Raw genomic sequence first — 21,615 nt, forward strand, 5'->3', positions numbered from 1 at the left:
CCTGAAGAAGAGATTTTGTGTTACTGGACTTAAAATCTAGAAAGCCCTGTAAGAAAGGAATCAATAAGGAAAATCTGGCAGGAAACATTTAGTCAGGTATGGATTTATTTGTATTTCTGTGCAATGCTGCATACTGGATTTTGAATATATACTTTTGTGTTTGTTCCTGTCCTCTATATCTGTATTTGCTTTAAAATGCAGATCTCGCCTTTGTGTAGTTTGTGGCAGCTAAACTATTCTCTCAAATCTCTACCATGCTGCCTTTAATAAATAAAAATCCCTTTTTTTCCTGTTACCCCAGGGTTAGATTTGTAATCTAGCACCACACACTCAAAGTCCCTTGGCCTTGGAATTGAAGCCACTCATTTAAAATTTTATTCCTGGGAAGGGGAGATTTCCTTTTCTATCACATCCAGATTCCAGGTGAGGGCAGGGGAATCTACCCATTCAAGAGGAGGCTGGAGCACTATAACTTCCATGTTTCCCTGAAAATAAAACCCAGCCTTTCTTTTTTTTCTCACTCATTCACTCACTCACTCACTCATTTATTGATTGATTGATTGATTGTCTTCAAAAGAGGCATCAGGTCTTATTGTCGGGGAGTGTCTTTTCCACGGTCTCACCTCGTGGCGGTCTCACCAGGAGGCCCACTGCAGCTCACTGCGACCAAAGTAACTGCCTCTGGAGCTGAGAATGGAGCTCCACATTGATGTGCGCGGCACTCCCCGGCCTGCATTTCACTGTCAGAGGGCGCAGAAGAACTGGGTTGGCAAGGCGACGCAGGTATCAATTCATGGGAGGCCTGGCTGCAATGGTAAGTGGGGTAACTTCACCCCCCACCCTCACCCTAGCTTGATTTTTACCCATGCATCTCACCCCAAAATTGAGCTTATTTTTGGGTAGGGCTTATATTAGGCCCATCCCCAAAAATCAAGCTAGGGCTTATTTTTGGGGTAGGTCTTACTTTCAGGGAAACACGGTACTTGCCTGCAAAAACAACTCCTTAAATGCCCCAGGAGCAGGGCTTTTTTTCTCATAGAATGCTCAGAATGGACTTCCGGCACCTTTTTTGGATGGAACCTTGTAGGACAGGCAAGGCGGGTTGTATGACATGTGTGAGTTCCGGCACCTTTTTCTTTTACAAAAAAAGCACTGCCCAGGAGTAAGGAAGAAGGATCTGACCAAGGGCAGATTATGGAACTAAGGGAACTGGATGAATGCTAATGTGTATGTTAATGATACCACTTTCCTACTCTTGGTATATTACATTAAGTGAAAAAAGTCATCCTAATGCTAATGCTAAAAGGGGGGGAAGTATACTAATTTGAATCTGCTGATCAACAACAGAACCTCTGTCCATTTAATTTTCCTGACCCTAAAATGTGAGAACGATAGTATGGTAGAGTTAATTCCTTCATCTAAGGAATTATAGGATGTCTCAGTAGAGGTCATCCCCTTAATTCTCTAGATATCCCTGAGGCAGCTTGGTGTTGTAGTCAAGAAGCTGAATTAAAACTAAAGAGATTCAAGTTCAAATTCACCCTTAGCCAAATTCACTCGATAACTTTAGGCCAGTCTCTTACTTTCAACCCAGCTTACCTTTCTCTCATTATAGGAGTAAAACGAAAAGACATTCCCATGCCCCGAGCTCTTGGAGAAAAGATGGGATATAAATATAATAAATAAAAATAAATAATAGACTTCCACACCCACCAAGAAGCAGCACAGTGTGTGTAAATCTCTGCTGAATGTTCGCAAACATTTTTGGCACATCTCACATATTGTGTTTTGGCCACTGCAGATAGCTAGTGTTTGAATTCTTCAGCAATAACATAATCACAACGTAGACTCTCTGATAATTAAGGGCATAGATGTTATTTTTTCACTTTGCAGGGAAAGAAAAGACACTCCTTCCTCACTGAGAAAGAAGAAATTAACTTTATCCTCTCCACAAAAAACAATTTTAGTGAAAGCAAGAGGCAGAAGAAACAGATGGCAAAATTTCAGAGTTTATTCTCAAAATCCTTAGATCCTGGTCTCAATGAAGAATACTGCCAATAAAGCAGGAAACCACTGCAGGGAGCCTAGGAAACGCCACTGAGGCCATAAGTCACATTGGTTGCATCAGCCAAGCTGCCAACCAAAGCTGGGATGGGGTTTTTTTTCCCCTATGGCAATGACTGCTGCCGTCTGTTCCTCCTGGTTCCCACTCCATCTATCTGTACAACTTCCAAAATTATTTCTGAGCTTGGATTGTCTTTGTTTTATTTTTATCCTTTCTATGCATCCTTTAAATGGAGTGTTCATATTTTTCTTCTTTTTCAAGTACCAGATTATATCAGATTAAGCATTTACTTCATTTTAATGCTAATTTATAGAAACATTGAGTAGTTTTCTTCAATACTGGAGTAATAAGGTTCAATATCAATTTTTGTTAGGAGTGACAGTAATACATTCCTACTGGTAGGATTACAACTGACAAATATTATAGCAATCCTGCCATTTTACCTGATTAAAACTAATGATGGATATTGCATCCACTGCATGGATAATGTATACCTGATTGTCAGTTTTATTCCATAATTTATTTGTACTTTTTATTATTATTTTATTTATGGGATTTCCAACTCTGGGCAACTAGCTTATTAAAAGGAAAAAATGCAACAGATCAAAGAGCAAAGTACAAAAAGCAAAACAAAACAAAAAAGGGGACTCCATGATCAACCTGTTCCCACCAAGGCCTGGCAGAACAAGTTAAGTCTTCACTAATTTCCTGAACCATATACAGGTGGATGTCATATGAAACTTGGGGGGAGGGGTGACATTCCAGAGGGCAAGAATTGCAATAATGTAGAGACAATTAATTGGTCCCAGAAGATGACATTCTTTAATTGGAGAGATCTAGAGCACGTCCACTCTGCTGGACCAAACCAGATGGGCAGAAACAGCTAGAGACAAGCAGTTCCTTAGTTATCCAGGTAATTTACATGAAGGGCTTTAAAGGTGATAACCAGCACCTTGAATTGCAACCAGATACCTACTGGCCACCAGTGAAGCTTGCAAAAGAGCAGGATTACACACACTTAATGGAGGGCTATTTAGAACAGGGGTCTCCAATCCCCAGACCATAGCCCAGTACCAGGGCATGGCCTATTCGCAACGGGGCCATCTGAGTGGTGGGCCAGCGGGCACATGTGCAGCTCAACTTGCATGAGTAGTGGGCTGGTGCACATGCTCATGTGGACCTCAACTTGCAGCTCAACCTGCTCACGCAGCCTGGTTCCTCTCTCCCCCAACCCCAGCTGGGCTGCCAAGCCACAAAGGTTGTGGACCACTGAACTAGACCGCAAGGAGCAAGAGGATTGCATTCCCCAATCTCACTCACTCCAAAAGTCATCCACAAACTCAACAATGCAGTTTCTATGCTGTATCCTAGCCTAATCGCTGATTTGCAGTACTCCAAACAATCTGCTTCCTTGTAGAGCCCTGTACAGTTGTTGGGCTACTATATTCTGTCTCCATGAATTCATATTGCCGAGATCTGATAGTGATAGATTCAGGAACTATTTCTAAGGCATCACTCAAGAGGAGAAATTTGTAAAATTTAAAAACTGATTATCTCTCTCAGACTTTGTGGCAAACCCACTTTCAGTTTGTCAGTTTTCTCTGATTAGGTAGAGCTGTAAAAGTTTTCATAATGACAACTTCAAGGGAATTAGAAAGGTAGTCCAGTATTTTTACTAGGTCAGCCCCTAAACCCTATGGGGTGTCTCACAGAGCCTCCTTCTTAAAAGAAGGTGGAGAAGAAGAATAAGAAAATAGTATACTTGAAATATGCATATAGTACAAGCACAGAGTTGAAGAAGTCCTCTGTATTTAAAGTGCAATGTCTTGAATAAGGTCCTCAGATTAAAAGCAAATATCTCCCAGTGAAGACATTAGTGAAGGATTATTGCACCATAACAGGTGGGAAGAAGAAAGGGTCCTGCAGAGAAAAAAGAGCCTGCTGTGGCTCTGCAGCTGGTGGGGAAGACATTGGCCTGTACTTCACCCTCTGCAGTTATTTGTACAAATTCCGTAGTCACATCCTGATCATGAGAACTGAAAATTGAGCCAGTAGAGGGGTAAATCAAACGATAACTATTTCCATAGAATCAGCTTAGTATGAAACTCTAGCAATATCAAAGGACGGGGGTTGTTCCACTTATTTCCTGTTTCTTCAAGCAGAACATTTGATGACAGTGAAAGCTGAGACAACCAGAAGGCAGCTGTTACAAGATCTAGGGAAAGAGAAGAGGGGAAAATTCCAGCCAGACAAACATAGGACATTATCCACCCATGCCCTACTCTGAAAAGAACCATTCCATGGATTGGCCATTATGGGCAAAACAAAAGGTTTTATGGAGAAAATAGCACATTTCAAATCCTAGATGTTGTTTCCAAATGCAAGATATTCCAACAGGCTTACATAAATACTAAAATCTGTAATCACTAGTAGCTAATAAAAAAATTGACACCTCTAAATTTCTAGCACTTTCAAAAACCTCAGTTACATATATTACAAATGAGATTATGATTTGCTTTTATATCACTTTTAGTGGGTATAGAATGAACTAACACATTCATATTTCAAACATCAACTACATTTTTTCTGATGTTTCTACCTTTTAATTCTGACACTCTTAAATCTCTCACACTAAAATTACATTAAACATTAAATATCCATAAATATCCATTAAATAGCATTAAACATGCAAACACATTAAAATAATGCATTATTTAAAGTTATTATAAAATAAATTTCAGGTTTTTTATAATATTACTACTATGCATTTAAAATCACATCATATCCAGTACTCATAGTTTACAATGCATGGCAGGCTATCTGGATATAGCAAATATAACAACTAAATTCTATACTACATTAAACTTTAATTCTGATGTGATGATACAATGAACATATACACACTGTTTACAAAGAACTAAAACTACAGAAAAGTATATACACAGGATAAAATAGCACACTGCACTGACCTATGAATGAATAAAGAACAATGCTGCTTAGGACATAAACTATAGTTTACAACCGAAGTGTCCAAGTTGACCCAACACATAAAGCCAGAAACAAGTAAACCACATTATGACAGAAATGACAAATTTTGGAGAGGCTTTAGAGAGTGTTCCCAAGTCCTCTTGGGGATTACCTATGGCCTGAAGTCTTTGGGCAGACTTCCTACATTTATCCTGGTGGGCCAAAAGTGTTAGACTTTCACAAATATCCTTTCAGTACAAGATACTGTAAGCCAGAAATATCATCTTACATTATAAATAGGAGGTAAAGTTGGGAGATGATGACTTGTCTAAAACTATCTGCTGTACTAGCAACAAGGAAGATTAGGGGGCTAAAGGCTAAAACATATGAAGAATGGTTGCAGGAATTGGGATTGTCTAGTCTTGTGAAAAGACGGATTAGAGTGACATGATAGCAGTGTTCCAATATTTGAGGGGCTGCCATGAAGAAGAGGGGATCAACCTATTTTCCAAAGAACCAGAAGGCAAGACAAGAAACAATGGATGGAAACTAATCAAGGAGAGAAGCAACCTAGAACTAAGAAGAAATTTCCTAATGGTAAGAACAGTTAACCAGTGGAACAGCTTGCCTTCAGAAGTCATGGGTGCTCCATCACTGGAGGCTTTTAAGAACAGTTTGGACAACCATTTGTCTGAAATGGTATAGGATTTCCTGCTTGAGCAGGGGGTTGTACTAGAAGACATCCAAAGTCCCTTACAACTCCGTTATTCTGATTCCTAGGTCTTAACCATAACTAGCATTCATATGTAAATTCATGGCAGCACAAACATTTGAAAACCTGTAATATTTTTCTCTCTTCAGAGACTTAGTTTATGTTCCAGATTATTCAAGGTTTGAGAAACAATAGTCTGATTACTAGTTTGCACATCCAGTCTAGGCTTCCACACACAGTACAGGCCAGTGCAAATTGATGCAAGCTTCATTTCTAGGATAAGTCATTTTTTGGTGCCTGGGCTACTTAGCAGCAGACTTATTCCTTTGTGCAACAGGCAACTGTGTTGTTTGGGAAGAAGGTATGACTTAGAGATTTCACCACTAAAGGACTGAAGCTCAACATTCTTGTGTTTGTAATCATTGAACAAGGAGCTTCCAAAGCTTCCAAGCTTTGTTGCTTCTTTAATTAGTCTATCTTATTTTTTTTCCTCTTTCAATCATGCTACCCACCATGGGAATGCTGAACTAATTTCTTCTACCACAGCAGTTTATATTTCCATCACCTGTTGAATATCTATAACATTAGGCAAATGAGTTGTACCCAGGATGCCAGAAAAAGAGCAAGACTACTAACCAAATACAGAGAAAGCATTCCTCCCTTGGAGAATGTTGCCGTCTCATACCCTTCAACAAAACATGCCACACCAAACAACATATGTTCTATCCAGCTGGCCTGCACAATCACCCTGAATGAAGATCTCCAGCAGCTCAAAGGAGGGACTCAGCCTCTTTGGTCAGCTGCTTAGTTTTCATGATTCTAATTGAAGTTGACAAGGAGTCATGTTTTAATAACCTTTCCCTGGTGTATCTATCTCCAGGACTACAGAAACTGTGAAATGAAGAGATGATAAGCAAGGAAAAGGAATTTGGAGAGAGAAGAAACAGTCCAGTTATAATTGAGTATATTTGTGGGGAAAACCTAGTATCAAATTAATGTGCTGTTATGTAATTTAATGGCTTGCAAGGCATTTTCAGAATAGCCCATTCAAGACTGTATGAAAACCATTGTGGATTATTTTTTCAAAAAGAGAAACAGTCATTGCCTTCAGTATCAGACAGCATCATGTGCAATGCAAAATCAGCTTAAATACAGATCCTCCATCATAACTCATAGATTGTCCAATTGAATATCACAAAACTAAAAAGCCAAAACTTAAGGTATTCCACTCCACAAATGCATTTCAAACTTCCAATGACTTGATTTTATTTTACTATGACTCCAGTCTCACTCTGTATATCTTATACATGCTCTATGAGAATGAGGTGAACTATGTTTATTCAAAGGAAGCCAAGTCTCATGGTTTCTTGTGAGAAGTGACTAAAATACTACAGCAGTACAACAAATTTTCCAAGTAATCATCTCCAATGAGCTTTAAGGACAATATACCACCAGATTAATTTATCAACAAGATTTCCACATGAAGCGCTTTTTTCCAAAATGTGAAATTAAATTTACTCTAAGCACCTTATTGAAGTTACTGTAGCTCAGAAAAAAAACAATACTGTTCCAACAACTTTGGAACAGAGAAGAACTCTGTTTCAATTCCACTTACCTATCAGACCAAAGGATTTCAGGCATTTGAAGGGAGAAAGCCTTTGGTCTAAGATCTTGGATAGATGCCAACAAAATACTAGACTGAACAGGTAATGGTCTAAAAATAGTACAAATCCATTCCTTATATTCCAAAACCAATAGTTTAACACAAGAGAAAGCAACTTCTTATATCCCAGGTTCATTCAACTGACTTCTCCATTCTAATGAAGAAAAAAAATGCAAATGCAGGTTTACCTTGACATCTTGTTCAAGGCTGTGGATGAGTTCTCCATCCACTTGGCCAGTCTGTGCAACACGAAGGCTGCGTCGCTCTGCTTTTCGCAAACGATACTGTAAGATACGACAAGTCTTACTAGCTTGATCCAGTTGTTGCCTTAACTCCTGTAGCTGATAGACATCTTCTTCCATGTAGACATCTCTCATCTCCAGCATCTCTGCACGTAGTTCCTCAATCTCATCCTGGGGAAGACAAACAGCGTGATCAAAGGAAGGATAAGACAAGTAACCAAGCCTGCATCCTGGGAATATTGGGGAGTGGGAGTGAGCTGTGTATGAAACAGCTACAGTGCATTTATATGTATTTATTGATTATTTATTGATACAGATTATTGTATGTTAAAATGGATCAGGGGAATAGAACCAGTTTAGGTTGGTGCATTAACAATAATAATGATATTCTGTTTTGAAGGTCCTTCTCAGTTCAGTAGAAAAATCTCTGTTTTGATAGAAGAGGAATCCAGAGAACAACCTCCACAAATCTATTCTGCGGTAGTACATTAAGTATTAATAGAGGTATGTAGCACTTCAATCTTCATGTGAGGTCTCTCTACAATATTTTATAGCAAGGAAAAACACAACAACTTAAGGTGTTAAATTTGCACTCCTGCATACTTCTAAACATCATTGGAAATGAACTCTTAAGCACTGCACAATCCTTTCATTTAAACTAACTGTAGAGCCTTTTCCTCTCAAATATTCAGAGTTGCAGATAAAATAGAATGTGTACACTATGCATAGTTAAGAATATAAATGCCATTCCACTAGTGTAAAATAAAATCTTATGTTGCATTATTTAAAAAATAATAATATTTATCCTTTACTGTTTGTACTATTTTTTGTTCATGTGAGTCCTTTGTAGTGAAGTTTGCAAAGATCAAATCAAAACAGATTTTCTCAACTACATCTGATATGTTTCTGCCTGTGAATAATTCATGTTAAAGATGAAGAAGTTCAGAGAACTGTTTCTCTTCTCTGGAAGGAAATGGCTACATGCGCACATTGGTATTATTGATGTAATTCTGGCACGGAGTGCCACAACTCCAACAATATAACATCAGTCACTTGTATAGAAAGGCAAAGTGTAGATAAACAAGCGCTAAGAAAAATTGCTCACACTCCAGATCTCCAACTATAACATTTGGGCAAAAGGCAAAATTAATGAAAGAAAAAAGACAGGGTTGGAGAGGAGAAATCCCAAATGGAAGCCTCTGAAACTAGCATGCACAAGAGAGCAGCCTACCAATGGCAATCCAACCAATTAGTCTTAGGAGATTAGAAGGAAATAAAACTACAGTACTGTATGTAAAACTTGCAAAGGGTTAGGCAGATGGCACCCCAAGGAAAAAGTGACATCACCAATCGGGGGGGCTCAATAATTCTGCTTAGCTTTTGGGATCACCAAGATCAGACAGGTGCTGCCACTTAACAATGGACGTACCAATCTTTGTTACTGTAAACTGAAATTAGATTCCAAAATGTCTTCATTGTACTGGTGTCAGAAAACCATATATAGAGCCTTGGTGGAGCAGTGGGCTAATGCCTCCTTAAGTAACACCAGCTGCCTGCAATTAGTGCAGGTTCGCATCCCACCAGGCTCAAGGTTGACTCAGCCTTCCATCCTTCCGAGGTAGGTAAAATGAGGACCCAGATTGTTGGGGGCAATTAAGCTGACTTTGTAATAATGCCGCTTGGGGGTTGTGTGAAAGCCCTAATAAGCAGGCATATACATAGAATGAAGGCTACTGCTAAGCTTGTAAGCCGCCCTGAGTCTTCGGAGAAGGGCGGGATATAAATGGAATTAAAATAAAATAAAAAATAAATATATTCACAAGACAGGTGATTCCACAACGCACAGGAGAATATGAAAGTCTTCTTGTTTGTGCTTTCTCCAGTCCAGATGCCTGTTGCTAGTAATACAAGCATTATTGCTGGTATCCCAGTGTCTATTATTCCTGGCAGCAAAACTAGAAGACAGAACTTTTCTAGCTATTTCCTCTATTGATTCGCTACATTCCTTGTTCCTTCTGACAGATGTGCTAATTTTTTGTACGTTTGCCCTTGAAAGGTGGGAGCAGTCATATTACACCCTCCCATTTCTTTGGATTAATGGTTTATCTGCTTATGATCTGCAGAAGGAAGCCAATCAGAGCAATATCCATCAGATATAGCCTGTGTATTGAGCAAGTGAACAAAGGATCAAGGGCTTTCCAAACCAGCCTCCCAGTCAGCCTGTCACATTCAATCATGACATGAGGCATTATCTCAAAGAATATGATGAGTTCTCTGGGAGATCCCGTCAAAATGCAATTACAGAAAGTATTGCTTGTTTCATATCATTTTGTGCTAACTTGCAATCTTATGTAAACAACAAAAGACAGTTTCTCAAACAGAAGCAGTTTACATAATTTATGGGATAAATTTGTGCAAAAGCATGAACAAAGCACAGCACTGGTTTATGCTTATCAAACATTGATTTCTGGCTTTTAAAAATGAAGTAAAGTGACATGAGAACAATTGTTCAATTTCCTTATGAGTCATTAGCACAATTTTTGAAACAACTGTAACTCTATGGCACTAAGTGTTCAGATTTACAATGTTTAATGCAAGTGGAAGCATGCAAAATCTCCAAATTTAAATTATCAAAGATAATGACCAGAAATTTTGATTTGATGCAGAGGTCTGCTGAAGTTAAACATGTGTTACAACATCACAAAACAAACAGAATATGCTTCTTCTATTCTCCCATATGATGTGAGGGTGTAATAACAAAAGGGCAGAACTTATATTGTGATGTTTTGGGATTGCTTATCATTCATCATTATGGTTAGGAACAAACATCTATGACAGTGAGCAAATGTCAGATTCTTCTTTTTGAACAGCTGTTATGATTTTGTAGCAACTCCAGCTGTTCATGTAATATATACTGTGGTCTTTAATACAATGGGCCTTTTCTTTAATCAATCTCACTTCTTACTTGAAAGCAAAATATGCATCACACATATTAATACTGTGCATCACTAAAGTGCTTCAAAATGGGAAAGCATTGCTTTGTTCCTTCCTATTACAGAATTACATTTTAAAAAGACATTGGCTTTTAGGTGTCCTTTCAAACCATAAAATCTTAGATCGCTATCTCTTAAAGGAATAGCTCTGGTTTCTCTTGCAGAAATATTCCCTGCACAATTCAAGAAAAAAAAATCTCAGTGTTCATGCATTCAGCCATAATATAGTTTGTTTTTTGTTTGATGTGATGAGTGAATCTAAAATAAAATAATATTCTGTAGTATTATGTGGAAACCAAGCTATATTGGTTTATTCAACAATCTAGAGTTTAAAATCTGGGTTAGTGCTATATGAAAATGTAATCAATGTCCAAGAATGGAGCAAAGGTAGATTTTGCACACTCACTTATGAAAGCAACAATATTTTGGAGCTATTTCCATTTAAGATTGAGAAAAATATTTTGTTTCTAATAGCCTGTAGCTTTAATACATGAAGAAAAAAGTAGCAGCAATCTGTCAGCATTACAGAACACTTTTCCTCACATCCCCAATCATGTGTTCTCCTCCCATTTTCCTCCTGCTGCAATCCTGGGCCATAATTCGAAAATGAGGCTGGCAAGTTGCTGCTTTCTTATCAGGGCAGGAGCAGCAGTTTCTGCTGCTGATGCTTTCAGGAAATTAAGAGGCAGGAGCCCAAATCTCTCCTCTTGCATCATTTTATACTGGAAAACATTAGTTTCCGGCTGGATCTGGCTTCGGCCTGCCTCAGAAACAAGTTGGCCACAGAAGGATACTACCCTAATCACTGGCAAATAGTCCCTCCAGAACCAGGGCAACAGGGCTAAAAGGATGGCCCTTTATTAAGCACTAAGCCATTTAAGTAGAAATCAATACAACAAAATTGTACCTAAGCGTTATTAAGTAAATAATTAAATAAAGACCTTACTACCAGAAAATGTCCAAATTCCACTGTGCAATATCTTGTTTATCTTGGCATCACTTTTTTGGAATCTTTGTGGTACCTGCAGGATCCAACATTTAACACATTAACGTGTGCAGCAGCCATCATCATTATGTTTGCCTGCCATTTTATACACTAGTGGCTTGCTCTGTGTTGGTAGGATGGTCTTGGTGGTTCCTTGATTAGGCTGTTATTTCCTGTTACCTTGTTTGTCTGGTAGTTCCTCGATTGGGGTATTGCTTACTTCTTTTTTTTATTTAAAAGTTTTACAATACATTTTATCTTTAGCAAAACAAAACCCCTCCCAACCCCCTCCCCTCCCACCCTCTTCACCCTCCCCAACCCCTCCCTCCCTTACTTCTTGATTGTTGGTGTATATATAAAATGACAGCAAACCTCACTTCCTTCTAGCACTGATGATGTTTCCTAGTTTGGTAATGAAACATCTGCAAGAAAACAATCAACCCTGAGCTACGAAAATGATCCTTTAGGTGTTGCCCCAGGAAGCTTTTTTAAGAAAAGAAATGGTGGCGAACCCAGACTGGTGGACTTATGGTCAAAAAATATGTTTCAATTTTGGTGACTCTATCTAAAGAGGAGTTGGAATCAGAAGGATGTATTTGCCATTGGTTTACATATTTACAATTGAAAGATTTAAATTAGATAACAAAAGCTATGGATTTGATTTTGTAAAAAATGAATGGAAATCCTGTTGTCTGGTAATGATGAACATATTATTGCTAAAGTTTATAAACTGCTATTGAAATTGAATTGGGAGAATGAGTATGCAAAACGTTGTATGGTTCAATGGGCAAAGAACTTTGGATATAATATAATGCTTGAACAATGGGAAATGGCTTCAACAAAGGTTTAAAATTTACATTAAATTATAATTTAAAAGAAACTTTTTATAAAATGATGTACCGTTGGTATCTATCACCAAATTGTCAAGAACATTATAAAGGTACCTCAAATTAATGTTAGAAATGTAAATTAAAGAAGGAACTTTTTACCATTTATAGTGGACAAAAGAAATACTGGAGTAGGATTCACATCTTAAAACAGAATATTCTCAGAGTGAATATAAAGATAATACTAGAGACGTTTCTTTTAGGCTTAATGGACAAAGAACTTGGAAAAAAAATGAAATTTTGAAGTTATATACGCTGGCAGCAGCAAGAATACTCTACTGTATGCACAAAAATGGAAGAGTATTTTGATTCCCAAAATGGACAAATGGGTTGCAAAAGCTGATGGAGTTAGCAGAGATGGCTAAATTGACTGCTTTGATTAAAGAAAAGAAGACAATTAATTTTGGTTCTACTTGGAAACCACTTTTGGACTTTGTGCTTGAGGTAGAAAAGAATGAAACTTTGATTTTTGGTTTTGTGACTAGATAGGTTTGTTGTTAGAAAGTTATATTATTACATAAAAGCTAGGATATATTAGTATATAAAAGTAAAAAAAAGTGAGGTTTATGTTGTTACCTTATTCTACTGTGCCAAAAGCAGTCGGAAGTCAATGCTTTCTTCTTTTCCGCTTTACCCTACACATTTTTCTCTTCCTCTTTTCCTCCTGTTTTCCCATTAGCTTCATTTTTCTTTGTATTTTTGTATTTTATATTTTGATAAATTAATAAAAGATTTAAATGGCAATATTCTCTTCTATCACTACTTCACAATTCAAAGTTTGTGTTAAGTTATATTTCAGAATCACATTTTTTATCCCATCAGGTTAATTCAATTTCACCTATCTTATGCTTAACATACAATAGTTTTTATTCACATAAGGTGAAGGAATGTGCTGTATCCACCTATTGCTGAGTAGTTATTAGCAGCTTCTAGATAGCCACTTTTAAAAAATGCCATTTTTTCTTTAATAAATATGCAGATTAGCTTTGCCAAAACTCATTTATGAGAATATGCCTATAGGTTATGTAATACATTCTGCAACTAACAAGGCAGTATCCATTTGGTTCTTGTAATTTCAAACAGCTGTTTATAACAGGCCCATGCAGAAATTTCTGTGGCCTTTCTAGGCAAGGCTGCTTTGTTCTGGCATGTTGCCAAGAGGTCAATAGGAGGCCAAATTCAAAACTGACTATGGGATCAGCTTGAATTGTATAATTCTAATATATGGATTTCTGTACTTATTATACATGAATGGTTCAAATTTTGGGATAAATAAAAGGACATAATAAATTTGCATTTGCATTAGATATGTTAGTGTAAGCGATAGATAGATAGATAGATAGATAGATAGATAGATAGATAGATAGATAGATAGATAGATAGATAGATAGGCATTTATTATCATTTTTTACTGTGGGCACAATGGCACACATTAAAAATGAAATTTAGTTGCTTGCTCTCAAAGTGTACACATACATAACACACATTTAAACATACTATATACAACATATGTAACGACCTACACCCTTACATATGTAACATATAAATATTAATCACTGTCCATCTTGAATACATAAAGGAAGAAGCTTTAGAGTTCGCAAGGTTAAACTGTATGGAACAAAACTGTGACTGGATCTGGATGTTCTGCTTTGGATACCATGAAGCCTCGTCCCAGAAGGTAACAAGGAAAACAGGTCATGAAGAGGATGTGTAGTGTCCCAATCTTGCAGATCCTGCTCAAGCAACACTTATATGCTATGTCCTGGATGGAAGGGAGGGAACTGGCAATAATCTTTTCAGCTATCCTCACCACTCTCTGTGCCGCCTTCCTGTCTAAAACAGGGATGCTTCCAAACCAGACTGTGATGCTGTATGATAGGATGCTCTTGATCGTCCCTCTGTAGAAAGTGGTATGGATAGGGGAAGGAAAATGTGCTTTTCTCATATGACGCATAAAATGCAGACGCTGCTGTGCCCGCTTCACCAGTGTCTCGCTGTTGAGTGACCAAGCCAGCCTACTTGTTAAATGCACACCCAGGAATTTGATGCTTGTAACCATCTCCACACATGAATCATTAGTGCACAGAGCAGTGTGATATGATTAGGACAAATTGTGCAAATCTTATAAGATTAAAATAAGTACATCTACTCAAAACTCTGTTGAGCAGTTAAAACGAAACAACAGTAATCTACCTGCTTCCAAAAGAGGAACCTATCAATGGCTAATCATTACCACCCCAACATTCAGTATACTACTAAATCAACAGGAAAGAAATTTTAAATAACTTTAAGGACTTTAAAAATATTTTTGATTAATCAGCCAAAGGGTGAATAGAATTTTAATTTTGGAAAGTTACAAATGGACTAAGCAACCCGATTGATTCAAAATAAGATTTTGGAATTAATCTTAAGAATCATTCCTATCGGAAAATGCTTTTGTTTTTAATTCTCTTCAAAAAAAATAACATGATAAAATGAAACTTTGAAGATTAGACACTAGACTAGAGGATCCAGAAGGAACTAAAGATCGCAATTAAAGAAGAACAGTTAACATTTGATTTAGTAATACAGAATGAAGCAAAATATTTTAATATTGGATATGTTTTTTCTTCCATTCAATCATGTCCAGTTCTCATGTAGTTTTCTTGGCAAAGTGGATTTGAGAAGTGATTTGCCATTGCCTCCTTCCTAGGACTGAGAGAAAGTGACTGGCCCAAGGCACCCAACTGGCTTTGCGCCTAAAGTGGGACTAGAACTGATGGTCTCTTGGTTTCCATCCTGATGCTTTAACCACTACCCCAAACTGGCTCTCCACAAAGATATGACTGTCAACAAATGACTATTATCACTGGTTATGCATTCATCTCCAAAATTGATTCCTCTTTAAACCTTGAAATGCAAAAGTCAATGACTTCCATAGAGAGGAATTAATCATAGGTATCTGAATATAATACGGCAGGCCCAGTGGTTTCCTTAGTCATTGTGTAGCTAATCAATAATGCACGGATTCAATGAACTCCAAATAATATCCAAACAAAATTCAGAGCCACTTGATTCAACTTGTACTGTATCAGCAAATAAATGTGTCTCTCATAGATGTCTATACATGCTACATGGATTTCATGTTACAGTCTTCACAAGTACTAATGCAGGAGAAGACTATCCTTTCTCTAGTGCGTTGTCTTCCGGGTGAGGTTCAAGGTGTTGGTAATGACCTACAAAGCCCTTCATGGCATGGGTCCGGAATACCTTGGGGAGCACCTGCAGCCGGCGTCAACTTCCCTCTGCCCAGTACACTCCCACAGAGAGGGCCTCCTCAGGGTGCCACCGGTCAAAGAATGCCGACTGGTGGCCCCCAGGGGGAGGGCGTTCTCTGTGGGTGCACCGGATTTATGGAACCATCTTCCGGTTGAGCTCCGGATGGCGCCCGATCTCCGCTCCTTCCGGCGCGATCTTAAAACCCATCTCTTTAAACAAGCTGGCCTGGCCTGATGGGGCGGGGTGGGATTTTTATAAATGAACTTTAATTTTAAATTTGTATTAATTTTATGGGCATTGTTTAATCATGTTTTAATAATTTTAATTTTTGTATCTAGTTTTTATGTATTGCCCTGTTCACCGCCCTGAGTCCCCTGGGAGAAGGGTGGTATATAAATTAAATTAATAAATTAATAAATAAATAAATTAATTAATTAATTAAATACATACATACATACATACATACATACTATTCTGTTTAATCTGAAAATACTTTCCTGATGCCAAACTGCCTGTGTTACATTTCTGTCATTGGAAATATACTTCAACAAAACTAGAGAAAAGAAGAAAAAGGCTGTTATAAGGCTTCAAACTGAAAAACAGGTAAAATGTAATATTATATGAATCTAACCTTGTCAGTAATAGCTCAAGTTGCATATTTATGATCTCTTGCTGTAAAAGAGAAAAAGACTTCAAGAAATGACAAGGGAACATTTCCTTACAGATTAAAGAGAACATCAGCAGCAGCTTTCAATTAACTCCAAACCACAGGCTACCAGAAGAAACATTGCTATAATTTACCAGGATAAAATAAGAAAAGATTTAGAAAGAAACCACAGCAGGGATATCTTGATGAGTGCAGAGCTCTCAGAAACTCTAGGTCAAGTTGACTATTCCTACTTCACAAATAGACAACTTTATTCATTCTTTTTTTTTAACAGCCCAAGAGCCAACATTTCTGTGTAGTTTACAATAAACAACAATTGATTTGTCTGATTAGGGAAAGGACAATAATAATAAGTAAGAATAAATAACCATATTTATTGATGACTTAAATCCCCTTATGAATTTTTCGGGCCCCATTTATGAGTAAATACTACCAAGCAGAAGCCCATAACAAGACAAAATATTTTGAAATCCCCTGAATCAAAACTGACAGCTAACAATAGCTAAGTGACAGAATTAGAACCAGCAACCCCTCACCCAAGAAATCCAACATAGCAAGTATGCCATCAGCCACAGCCCCAGAGAAGCAGGATATGACCTTTGGGACATAAAAGAATTAACCCACCAATACCAAAAAGGACACACTCAAAAGCTCAGGTCAAAGTTCATGCCACAGGAACAGAAAACAACCTCAAAAGCCCAAGAAAGTATAAAAACCCACCACTCCCAGTTACATGTGGTCAGCTTCCCCAGAGCCACCTTTCTGTCTGGCTCAGCTCTTCAATAAACTACAACCTTTTTTTCTAAAGCAGTCTCCATTTTGTTTATTCCCAGCTTGGACTGGACCCTGACAAAAGATTTTTCATTCAGCCTTAGCATTTTGCTCTATAACTATTTTAAGTGGACATCAAGAAAGGCCAATAATGTGAATTCTCTAGAATGCAGCTTGTCTTGGCTATCCAGTAAAAGACAGAGGTTAATTTAATATGTTCACATAAATATCAAGATAGTTTGAGAAAACATAATACATAATATAAAAATATGCAAGGTAAGCAAAGAACCAAAACGTTTTTTAACTAATCATGGGATAGCGTGTCTGTTTGCGTAAAATTGCTCTCCAGAAGGAAGTGATATAGCATAGAACAATAAAACATCAGACTTTAGAAAATGTGTTACCAATCACCTGTAGACCATGCTTAAGCTTTTAGATCAGCTAATTATGAGACTAGAGTTCATGTTAGCCCTCCAACATTTTGCAAATAGAAAATACATTTGTAATATCTACACTACAGTATTCTTGTATAAAAAATCACTTAAGTACCATCACCAACTAGTATTCATAACCAAGAGCTTTCTTTGCATGCTACTTTTACAATGAGCAGTTCAATCTGTAAACATCTGGATCTCTCCCACTGATGCTGCTACACTCTGTCCTTAACTATAATTTGTAAGAAGGTTAACAGTCCTTGTTACTTAAAAATAACACAATCATTATTGTCCATTCACAATATTATTCTACTATACTATTCACGTGTATGCATTTGTGTAAACTAGAAATAAAATAGAGTAGCACTTAATCAACCCTAAATAAGAAATTATCTAAAATTTGAGCATAGAACTAAGGATTGAAGAATGAGAACACTAAAAGAAATTTTGGGGAAAAATAAAACTTGTGCATTTCTCAAATACAATAAAGGTATCTCCCATTCTCTCCAAGGTTAGATAAGAAGAAAATGAAAAGCATGAAAATGTTTGTGTGGGGGGGAGAGAAAGAGAGAGCTTATGATATCCATAATCCCACAAACTTTATTACTATTTTCACTAAGCCTGGTACAAAAGTATTTTTGTATTCCTTCCTCACTTTTTAGCCTGCTACGGATTAATTACAACTGAAAACTGTGGCTATCAAGTTGACCCAAACAAGCCAGCCTCATAAAGTTGATTTAGCTCCAAGGTGTAGCTCCAATTGGCATACCAATAACCATAGTTTCCCATCTTGGACATCGCAAGAAACTATGAAAAAGTAAAACTACCATGTACTCAGAAGGCAAACATAATCTTCAGTAATAACCTGGCTTACTGGTAGTCTTTGCCTAAGGACTGGTTGCTTACAAAATTTACATGGATGGGGAGGAACAGACTTCAGCTCAACCCTGACAAGACTGAGTGGCTGTACATTCCGGCATCCTGGGACATTCAAAATGTTCCATCTCTTTCTATGGGGGGGTGAGTTTTTACCCCCCGTGGATAGGGCTCGCAAGTTGGGAGTCCTCCTAGATTCTCGGCTTACTCTAGAAGACCACATAGTAGCCGTGACTAGGGGGGCTTTCGCTCAGGTTCGCCTGGTGCGTCAGTTGCGGCCCTATCTGGACCGGGATGCCCTGTGTCTGGACTACTGCAATGCTCTTTACATGGGGCTTCCCTTGAAAACCACTCGGAGGCTCCAACTGGTACAGAATGCGGCCGCGAGAGTTGTCTTGGGAGTTTCCCGGTACTCCCATGTTACACCTTTGCTCCACGAGCTGCATTGGTTACCAGTTGTCTTCTGGGTGAGGTTCAAGGTCTTGGTGATGGTTTTTAAGTCCTTACATGGCATGGGTCCGGAATACCTCGGGGACCACCTGCTGCCGGCGTCGACTCCCCTCCGCCCTGTGCGTTCCTACAGAGAGGGCCTCCTCAGGGTGCCTCCGGTCAGAGAATGCCGGCTGGTGGCCCCCAGGGGGAGGGCCTTCTCTGTGGGCGCCCCGGCTTTATGGAACCAACTGCCGGTTGAGCTCCGGATGGCACCGGATCTTCGCTCCTTCCGGCGCGGGTTAAAGACCCATCTATTTGAACAAGCTGGCCTGGACTGATGGGGGAATGTCAGGGTTTTAATGTTTTTATATTTTGATTGTTTTAATTCGGGCAATAATTTAATCCTTTTTTAACTTTTGTATTTCTATTTATATGCCCTGTTCACCGCCCTGAGTCCTTCGGGAGAAGGGCGGTATAAAAATTCAATAAAACTAAACTAAACTAAACATAGACACCCCCCCTCAAAAGGTACTTATGACCCAATGCTAGAGTTCCAATAGCAGCACTGTCCCCCATGGTCACATGACCCCAGTTCAGGTGCTTGGCAACTAGCTGCCTTTAAAGCCAGTTGCAATGTTCTGCAGTTGTGTGATGTTATTTATGATTTTTTTGCTGGAAACTGACCTTTTCATCTGTTTTCTGGCAAAAAAAACATCCTACAGGGATGCATTGACTCACTTAATAACCACAGTGTTCACTTAACACTTGTCACAAAAACCATTGTGGGTGCCTTGACTTATGACCATCATGATGGAAATTTTAGCCTCCATTATGGTCACAAATCAAGGATTACCTGTACTACATTAAGATACAGGCTATGTTTCTACAACATCCTGAACCACAATTAACCTTACATATACACAGCCCACTATGGTGTAACATGCTGTGGAAACCCCAACATTTATTTAAAGTATTTGTATATCACTCCTTAATTAAAAACACTAAAAGTGGTTTACAATTAAAAAATAAACACGAGTTAACATATGATGTGAATGCAGCTCTGACTATAGATAGGAACATCCAAATCATGCCATAGGTATATTCAATGAAGTGATGGCTTTGTGCTCTCTGACTGAGAGAACAATGTATGATTACAGCATCTACACATATTTCCACATTCAAAAGCAGCTCCATCTTGAGACTAAACCTTCTAGAATTAGAAAAGCATTTCTAAACGATGTCTTTGGAAAATCCTTGTATTGTTTGATATCAACTACAATTAATGCGCACCACTAGTGCAACATCTTCATTTAACATTACAATTCAAGAAATCCACTATCGATTTTCTAAAATGCACTGAAACACATTGCATTTTATGTGCACAGCACATTTCTTGCATCTTCCTTTTGCACATTCACCCACCAACAACTCATAAGTAATGATGAACTGGAGAGGGGAAATGAAAAAATAGCATCCAGCAATTTATAAATTCCTCTATTAATTAACAATCAAAAATTAGGAGTTTTGAAGCCATGCAAAAGCAAATATGTTGATTCAAAATTGAAAGAAATTACCAGCTACATTATCATGATCATTGCACATTACAAGGTAACATATATAAATCACATATTATTTTCTGCATAAATCAAATGTCACATTGTTTACTATTATGCTGTATCATTAATCATCACTTTTCTGCACAGAGATGCATTGTTATCTCTTAACTTGCAACTCTTAGTTTATATATAATGCAAGCTTTTATGCCCAGCTTTCCAGACTAAACTAGTTACAGAAACTGTATTTCTGTAAAGGCCATGTTCAATTGCCATTATGATATTGTTAAATAAAGAGGGAGAGAAAGCTACAAATGTAAATTTAAAACTGAGGATACATGCCATATATCAAGTGTCATAGACTTTATGGAGCTACGTGTAAAAAACACAGCATTTACAGATAACACATTTCTTTTCCTGTATTATCCGTTCCATACTTGTGGAAAAGAGAAAAACAAAGGAGACTTATACCCAAGCTCTTGTTTTGTTTTGTTTTTCTGGGAAGAGGAGGACTAGGTAAAAGGGCCAGGATAGTCATTGTTCATGCAGAAGGAGAGGGTGGATGACAGTAAGAAGGAACAGCCTGACTATAAACATGAGCAGTCTACTCCTGGGCTAATGCCAAACTGAATCCCATCTATGCGTATATCTGCTTTTCTGAAAAATGATTGGCTTACAGCTATCTCCGCCCCTTTTTTCAAATAGAATTCGAGTGCCCATTCTTTGTCTTCCCATCCCTCTGCAGCTGCTGCCGTATCACATCTCACATTTTCCATTCTGCTGAGCAGAGACTCAGAGCTCTTGTTCCCCACACCCTGTGATGACAAGGCAGCCAGCCGCTGCTGTTCTCTTAAAGGCATAACAACTCCCAATACTACTATTCTCCTGTCAGCTTTGTTTAGTAGGTCTCTGAAGAGAGGCCAAAAAGGGAAAGCAAAGTGCAGTACATGTACTTGCTCCCCCCTCTGTTCCCCCCCCAGTAAAGTAAGATGAGGAAAGGAATTTCAAATGCAAAGCTCAATCAGAAATTGCACAAAGCATGCTGTGCTCCTAGGATCAATAATATAAAACCAAACAAATCCACAGGGGTATCTTAACATTGGTGCATTT

At 38.1% G+C, this 21,615-nt stretch overlaps 1 protein-coding gene across 2 annotated transcripts in view; it reads right to left on the minus strand.

The window, feature by feature from the left end:
* MTCL2 (microtubule crosslinking factor 2) overlaps window positions 1–13,387 on the minus strand; it is a 55,171-nt gene extending 41,784 nt beyond the window's left edge. Inside the window, exons 1-3 of one of the 2 annotated variants that reach the window (XM_083357617.1) lie at window positions 13,091–13,387; window positions 11,584–11,664; window positions 7,596–7,820 (exon numbers count right to left, since the gene is read on the minus strand). In XM_083357617.1, coding sequence (XP_083213743.1) covers window positions 7,596–7,793 — 198 coding nt within the window. In that variant the 5' untranslated portion in view covers window positions 7,794–7,820; window positions 11,584–11,664; window positions 13,091–13,387. The remainder of the gene's footprint in view (window positions 1–7,595; window positions 7,821–11,583; window positions 11,665–13,090) is intronic. The other variant, XM_083357616.1, reaches the window with a different exon arrangement.
* Window positions 13,388–21,615: the final 8,228 nt, after the last annotated feature.

This window comes from Vipera ursinii, assembly GCF_947247035.1.
Source record: "Vipera ursinii genome assembly, chromosome: 3".
NCBI lineage: Eukaryota > Metazoa > Chordata > Lepidosauria > Squamata > Viperidae > Vipera > Vipera ursinii.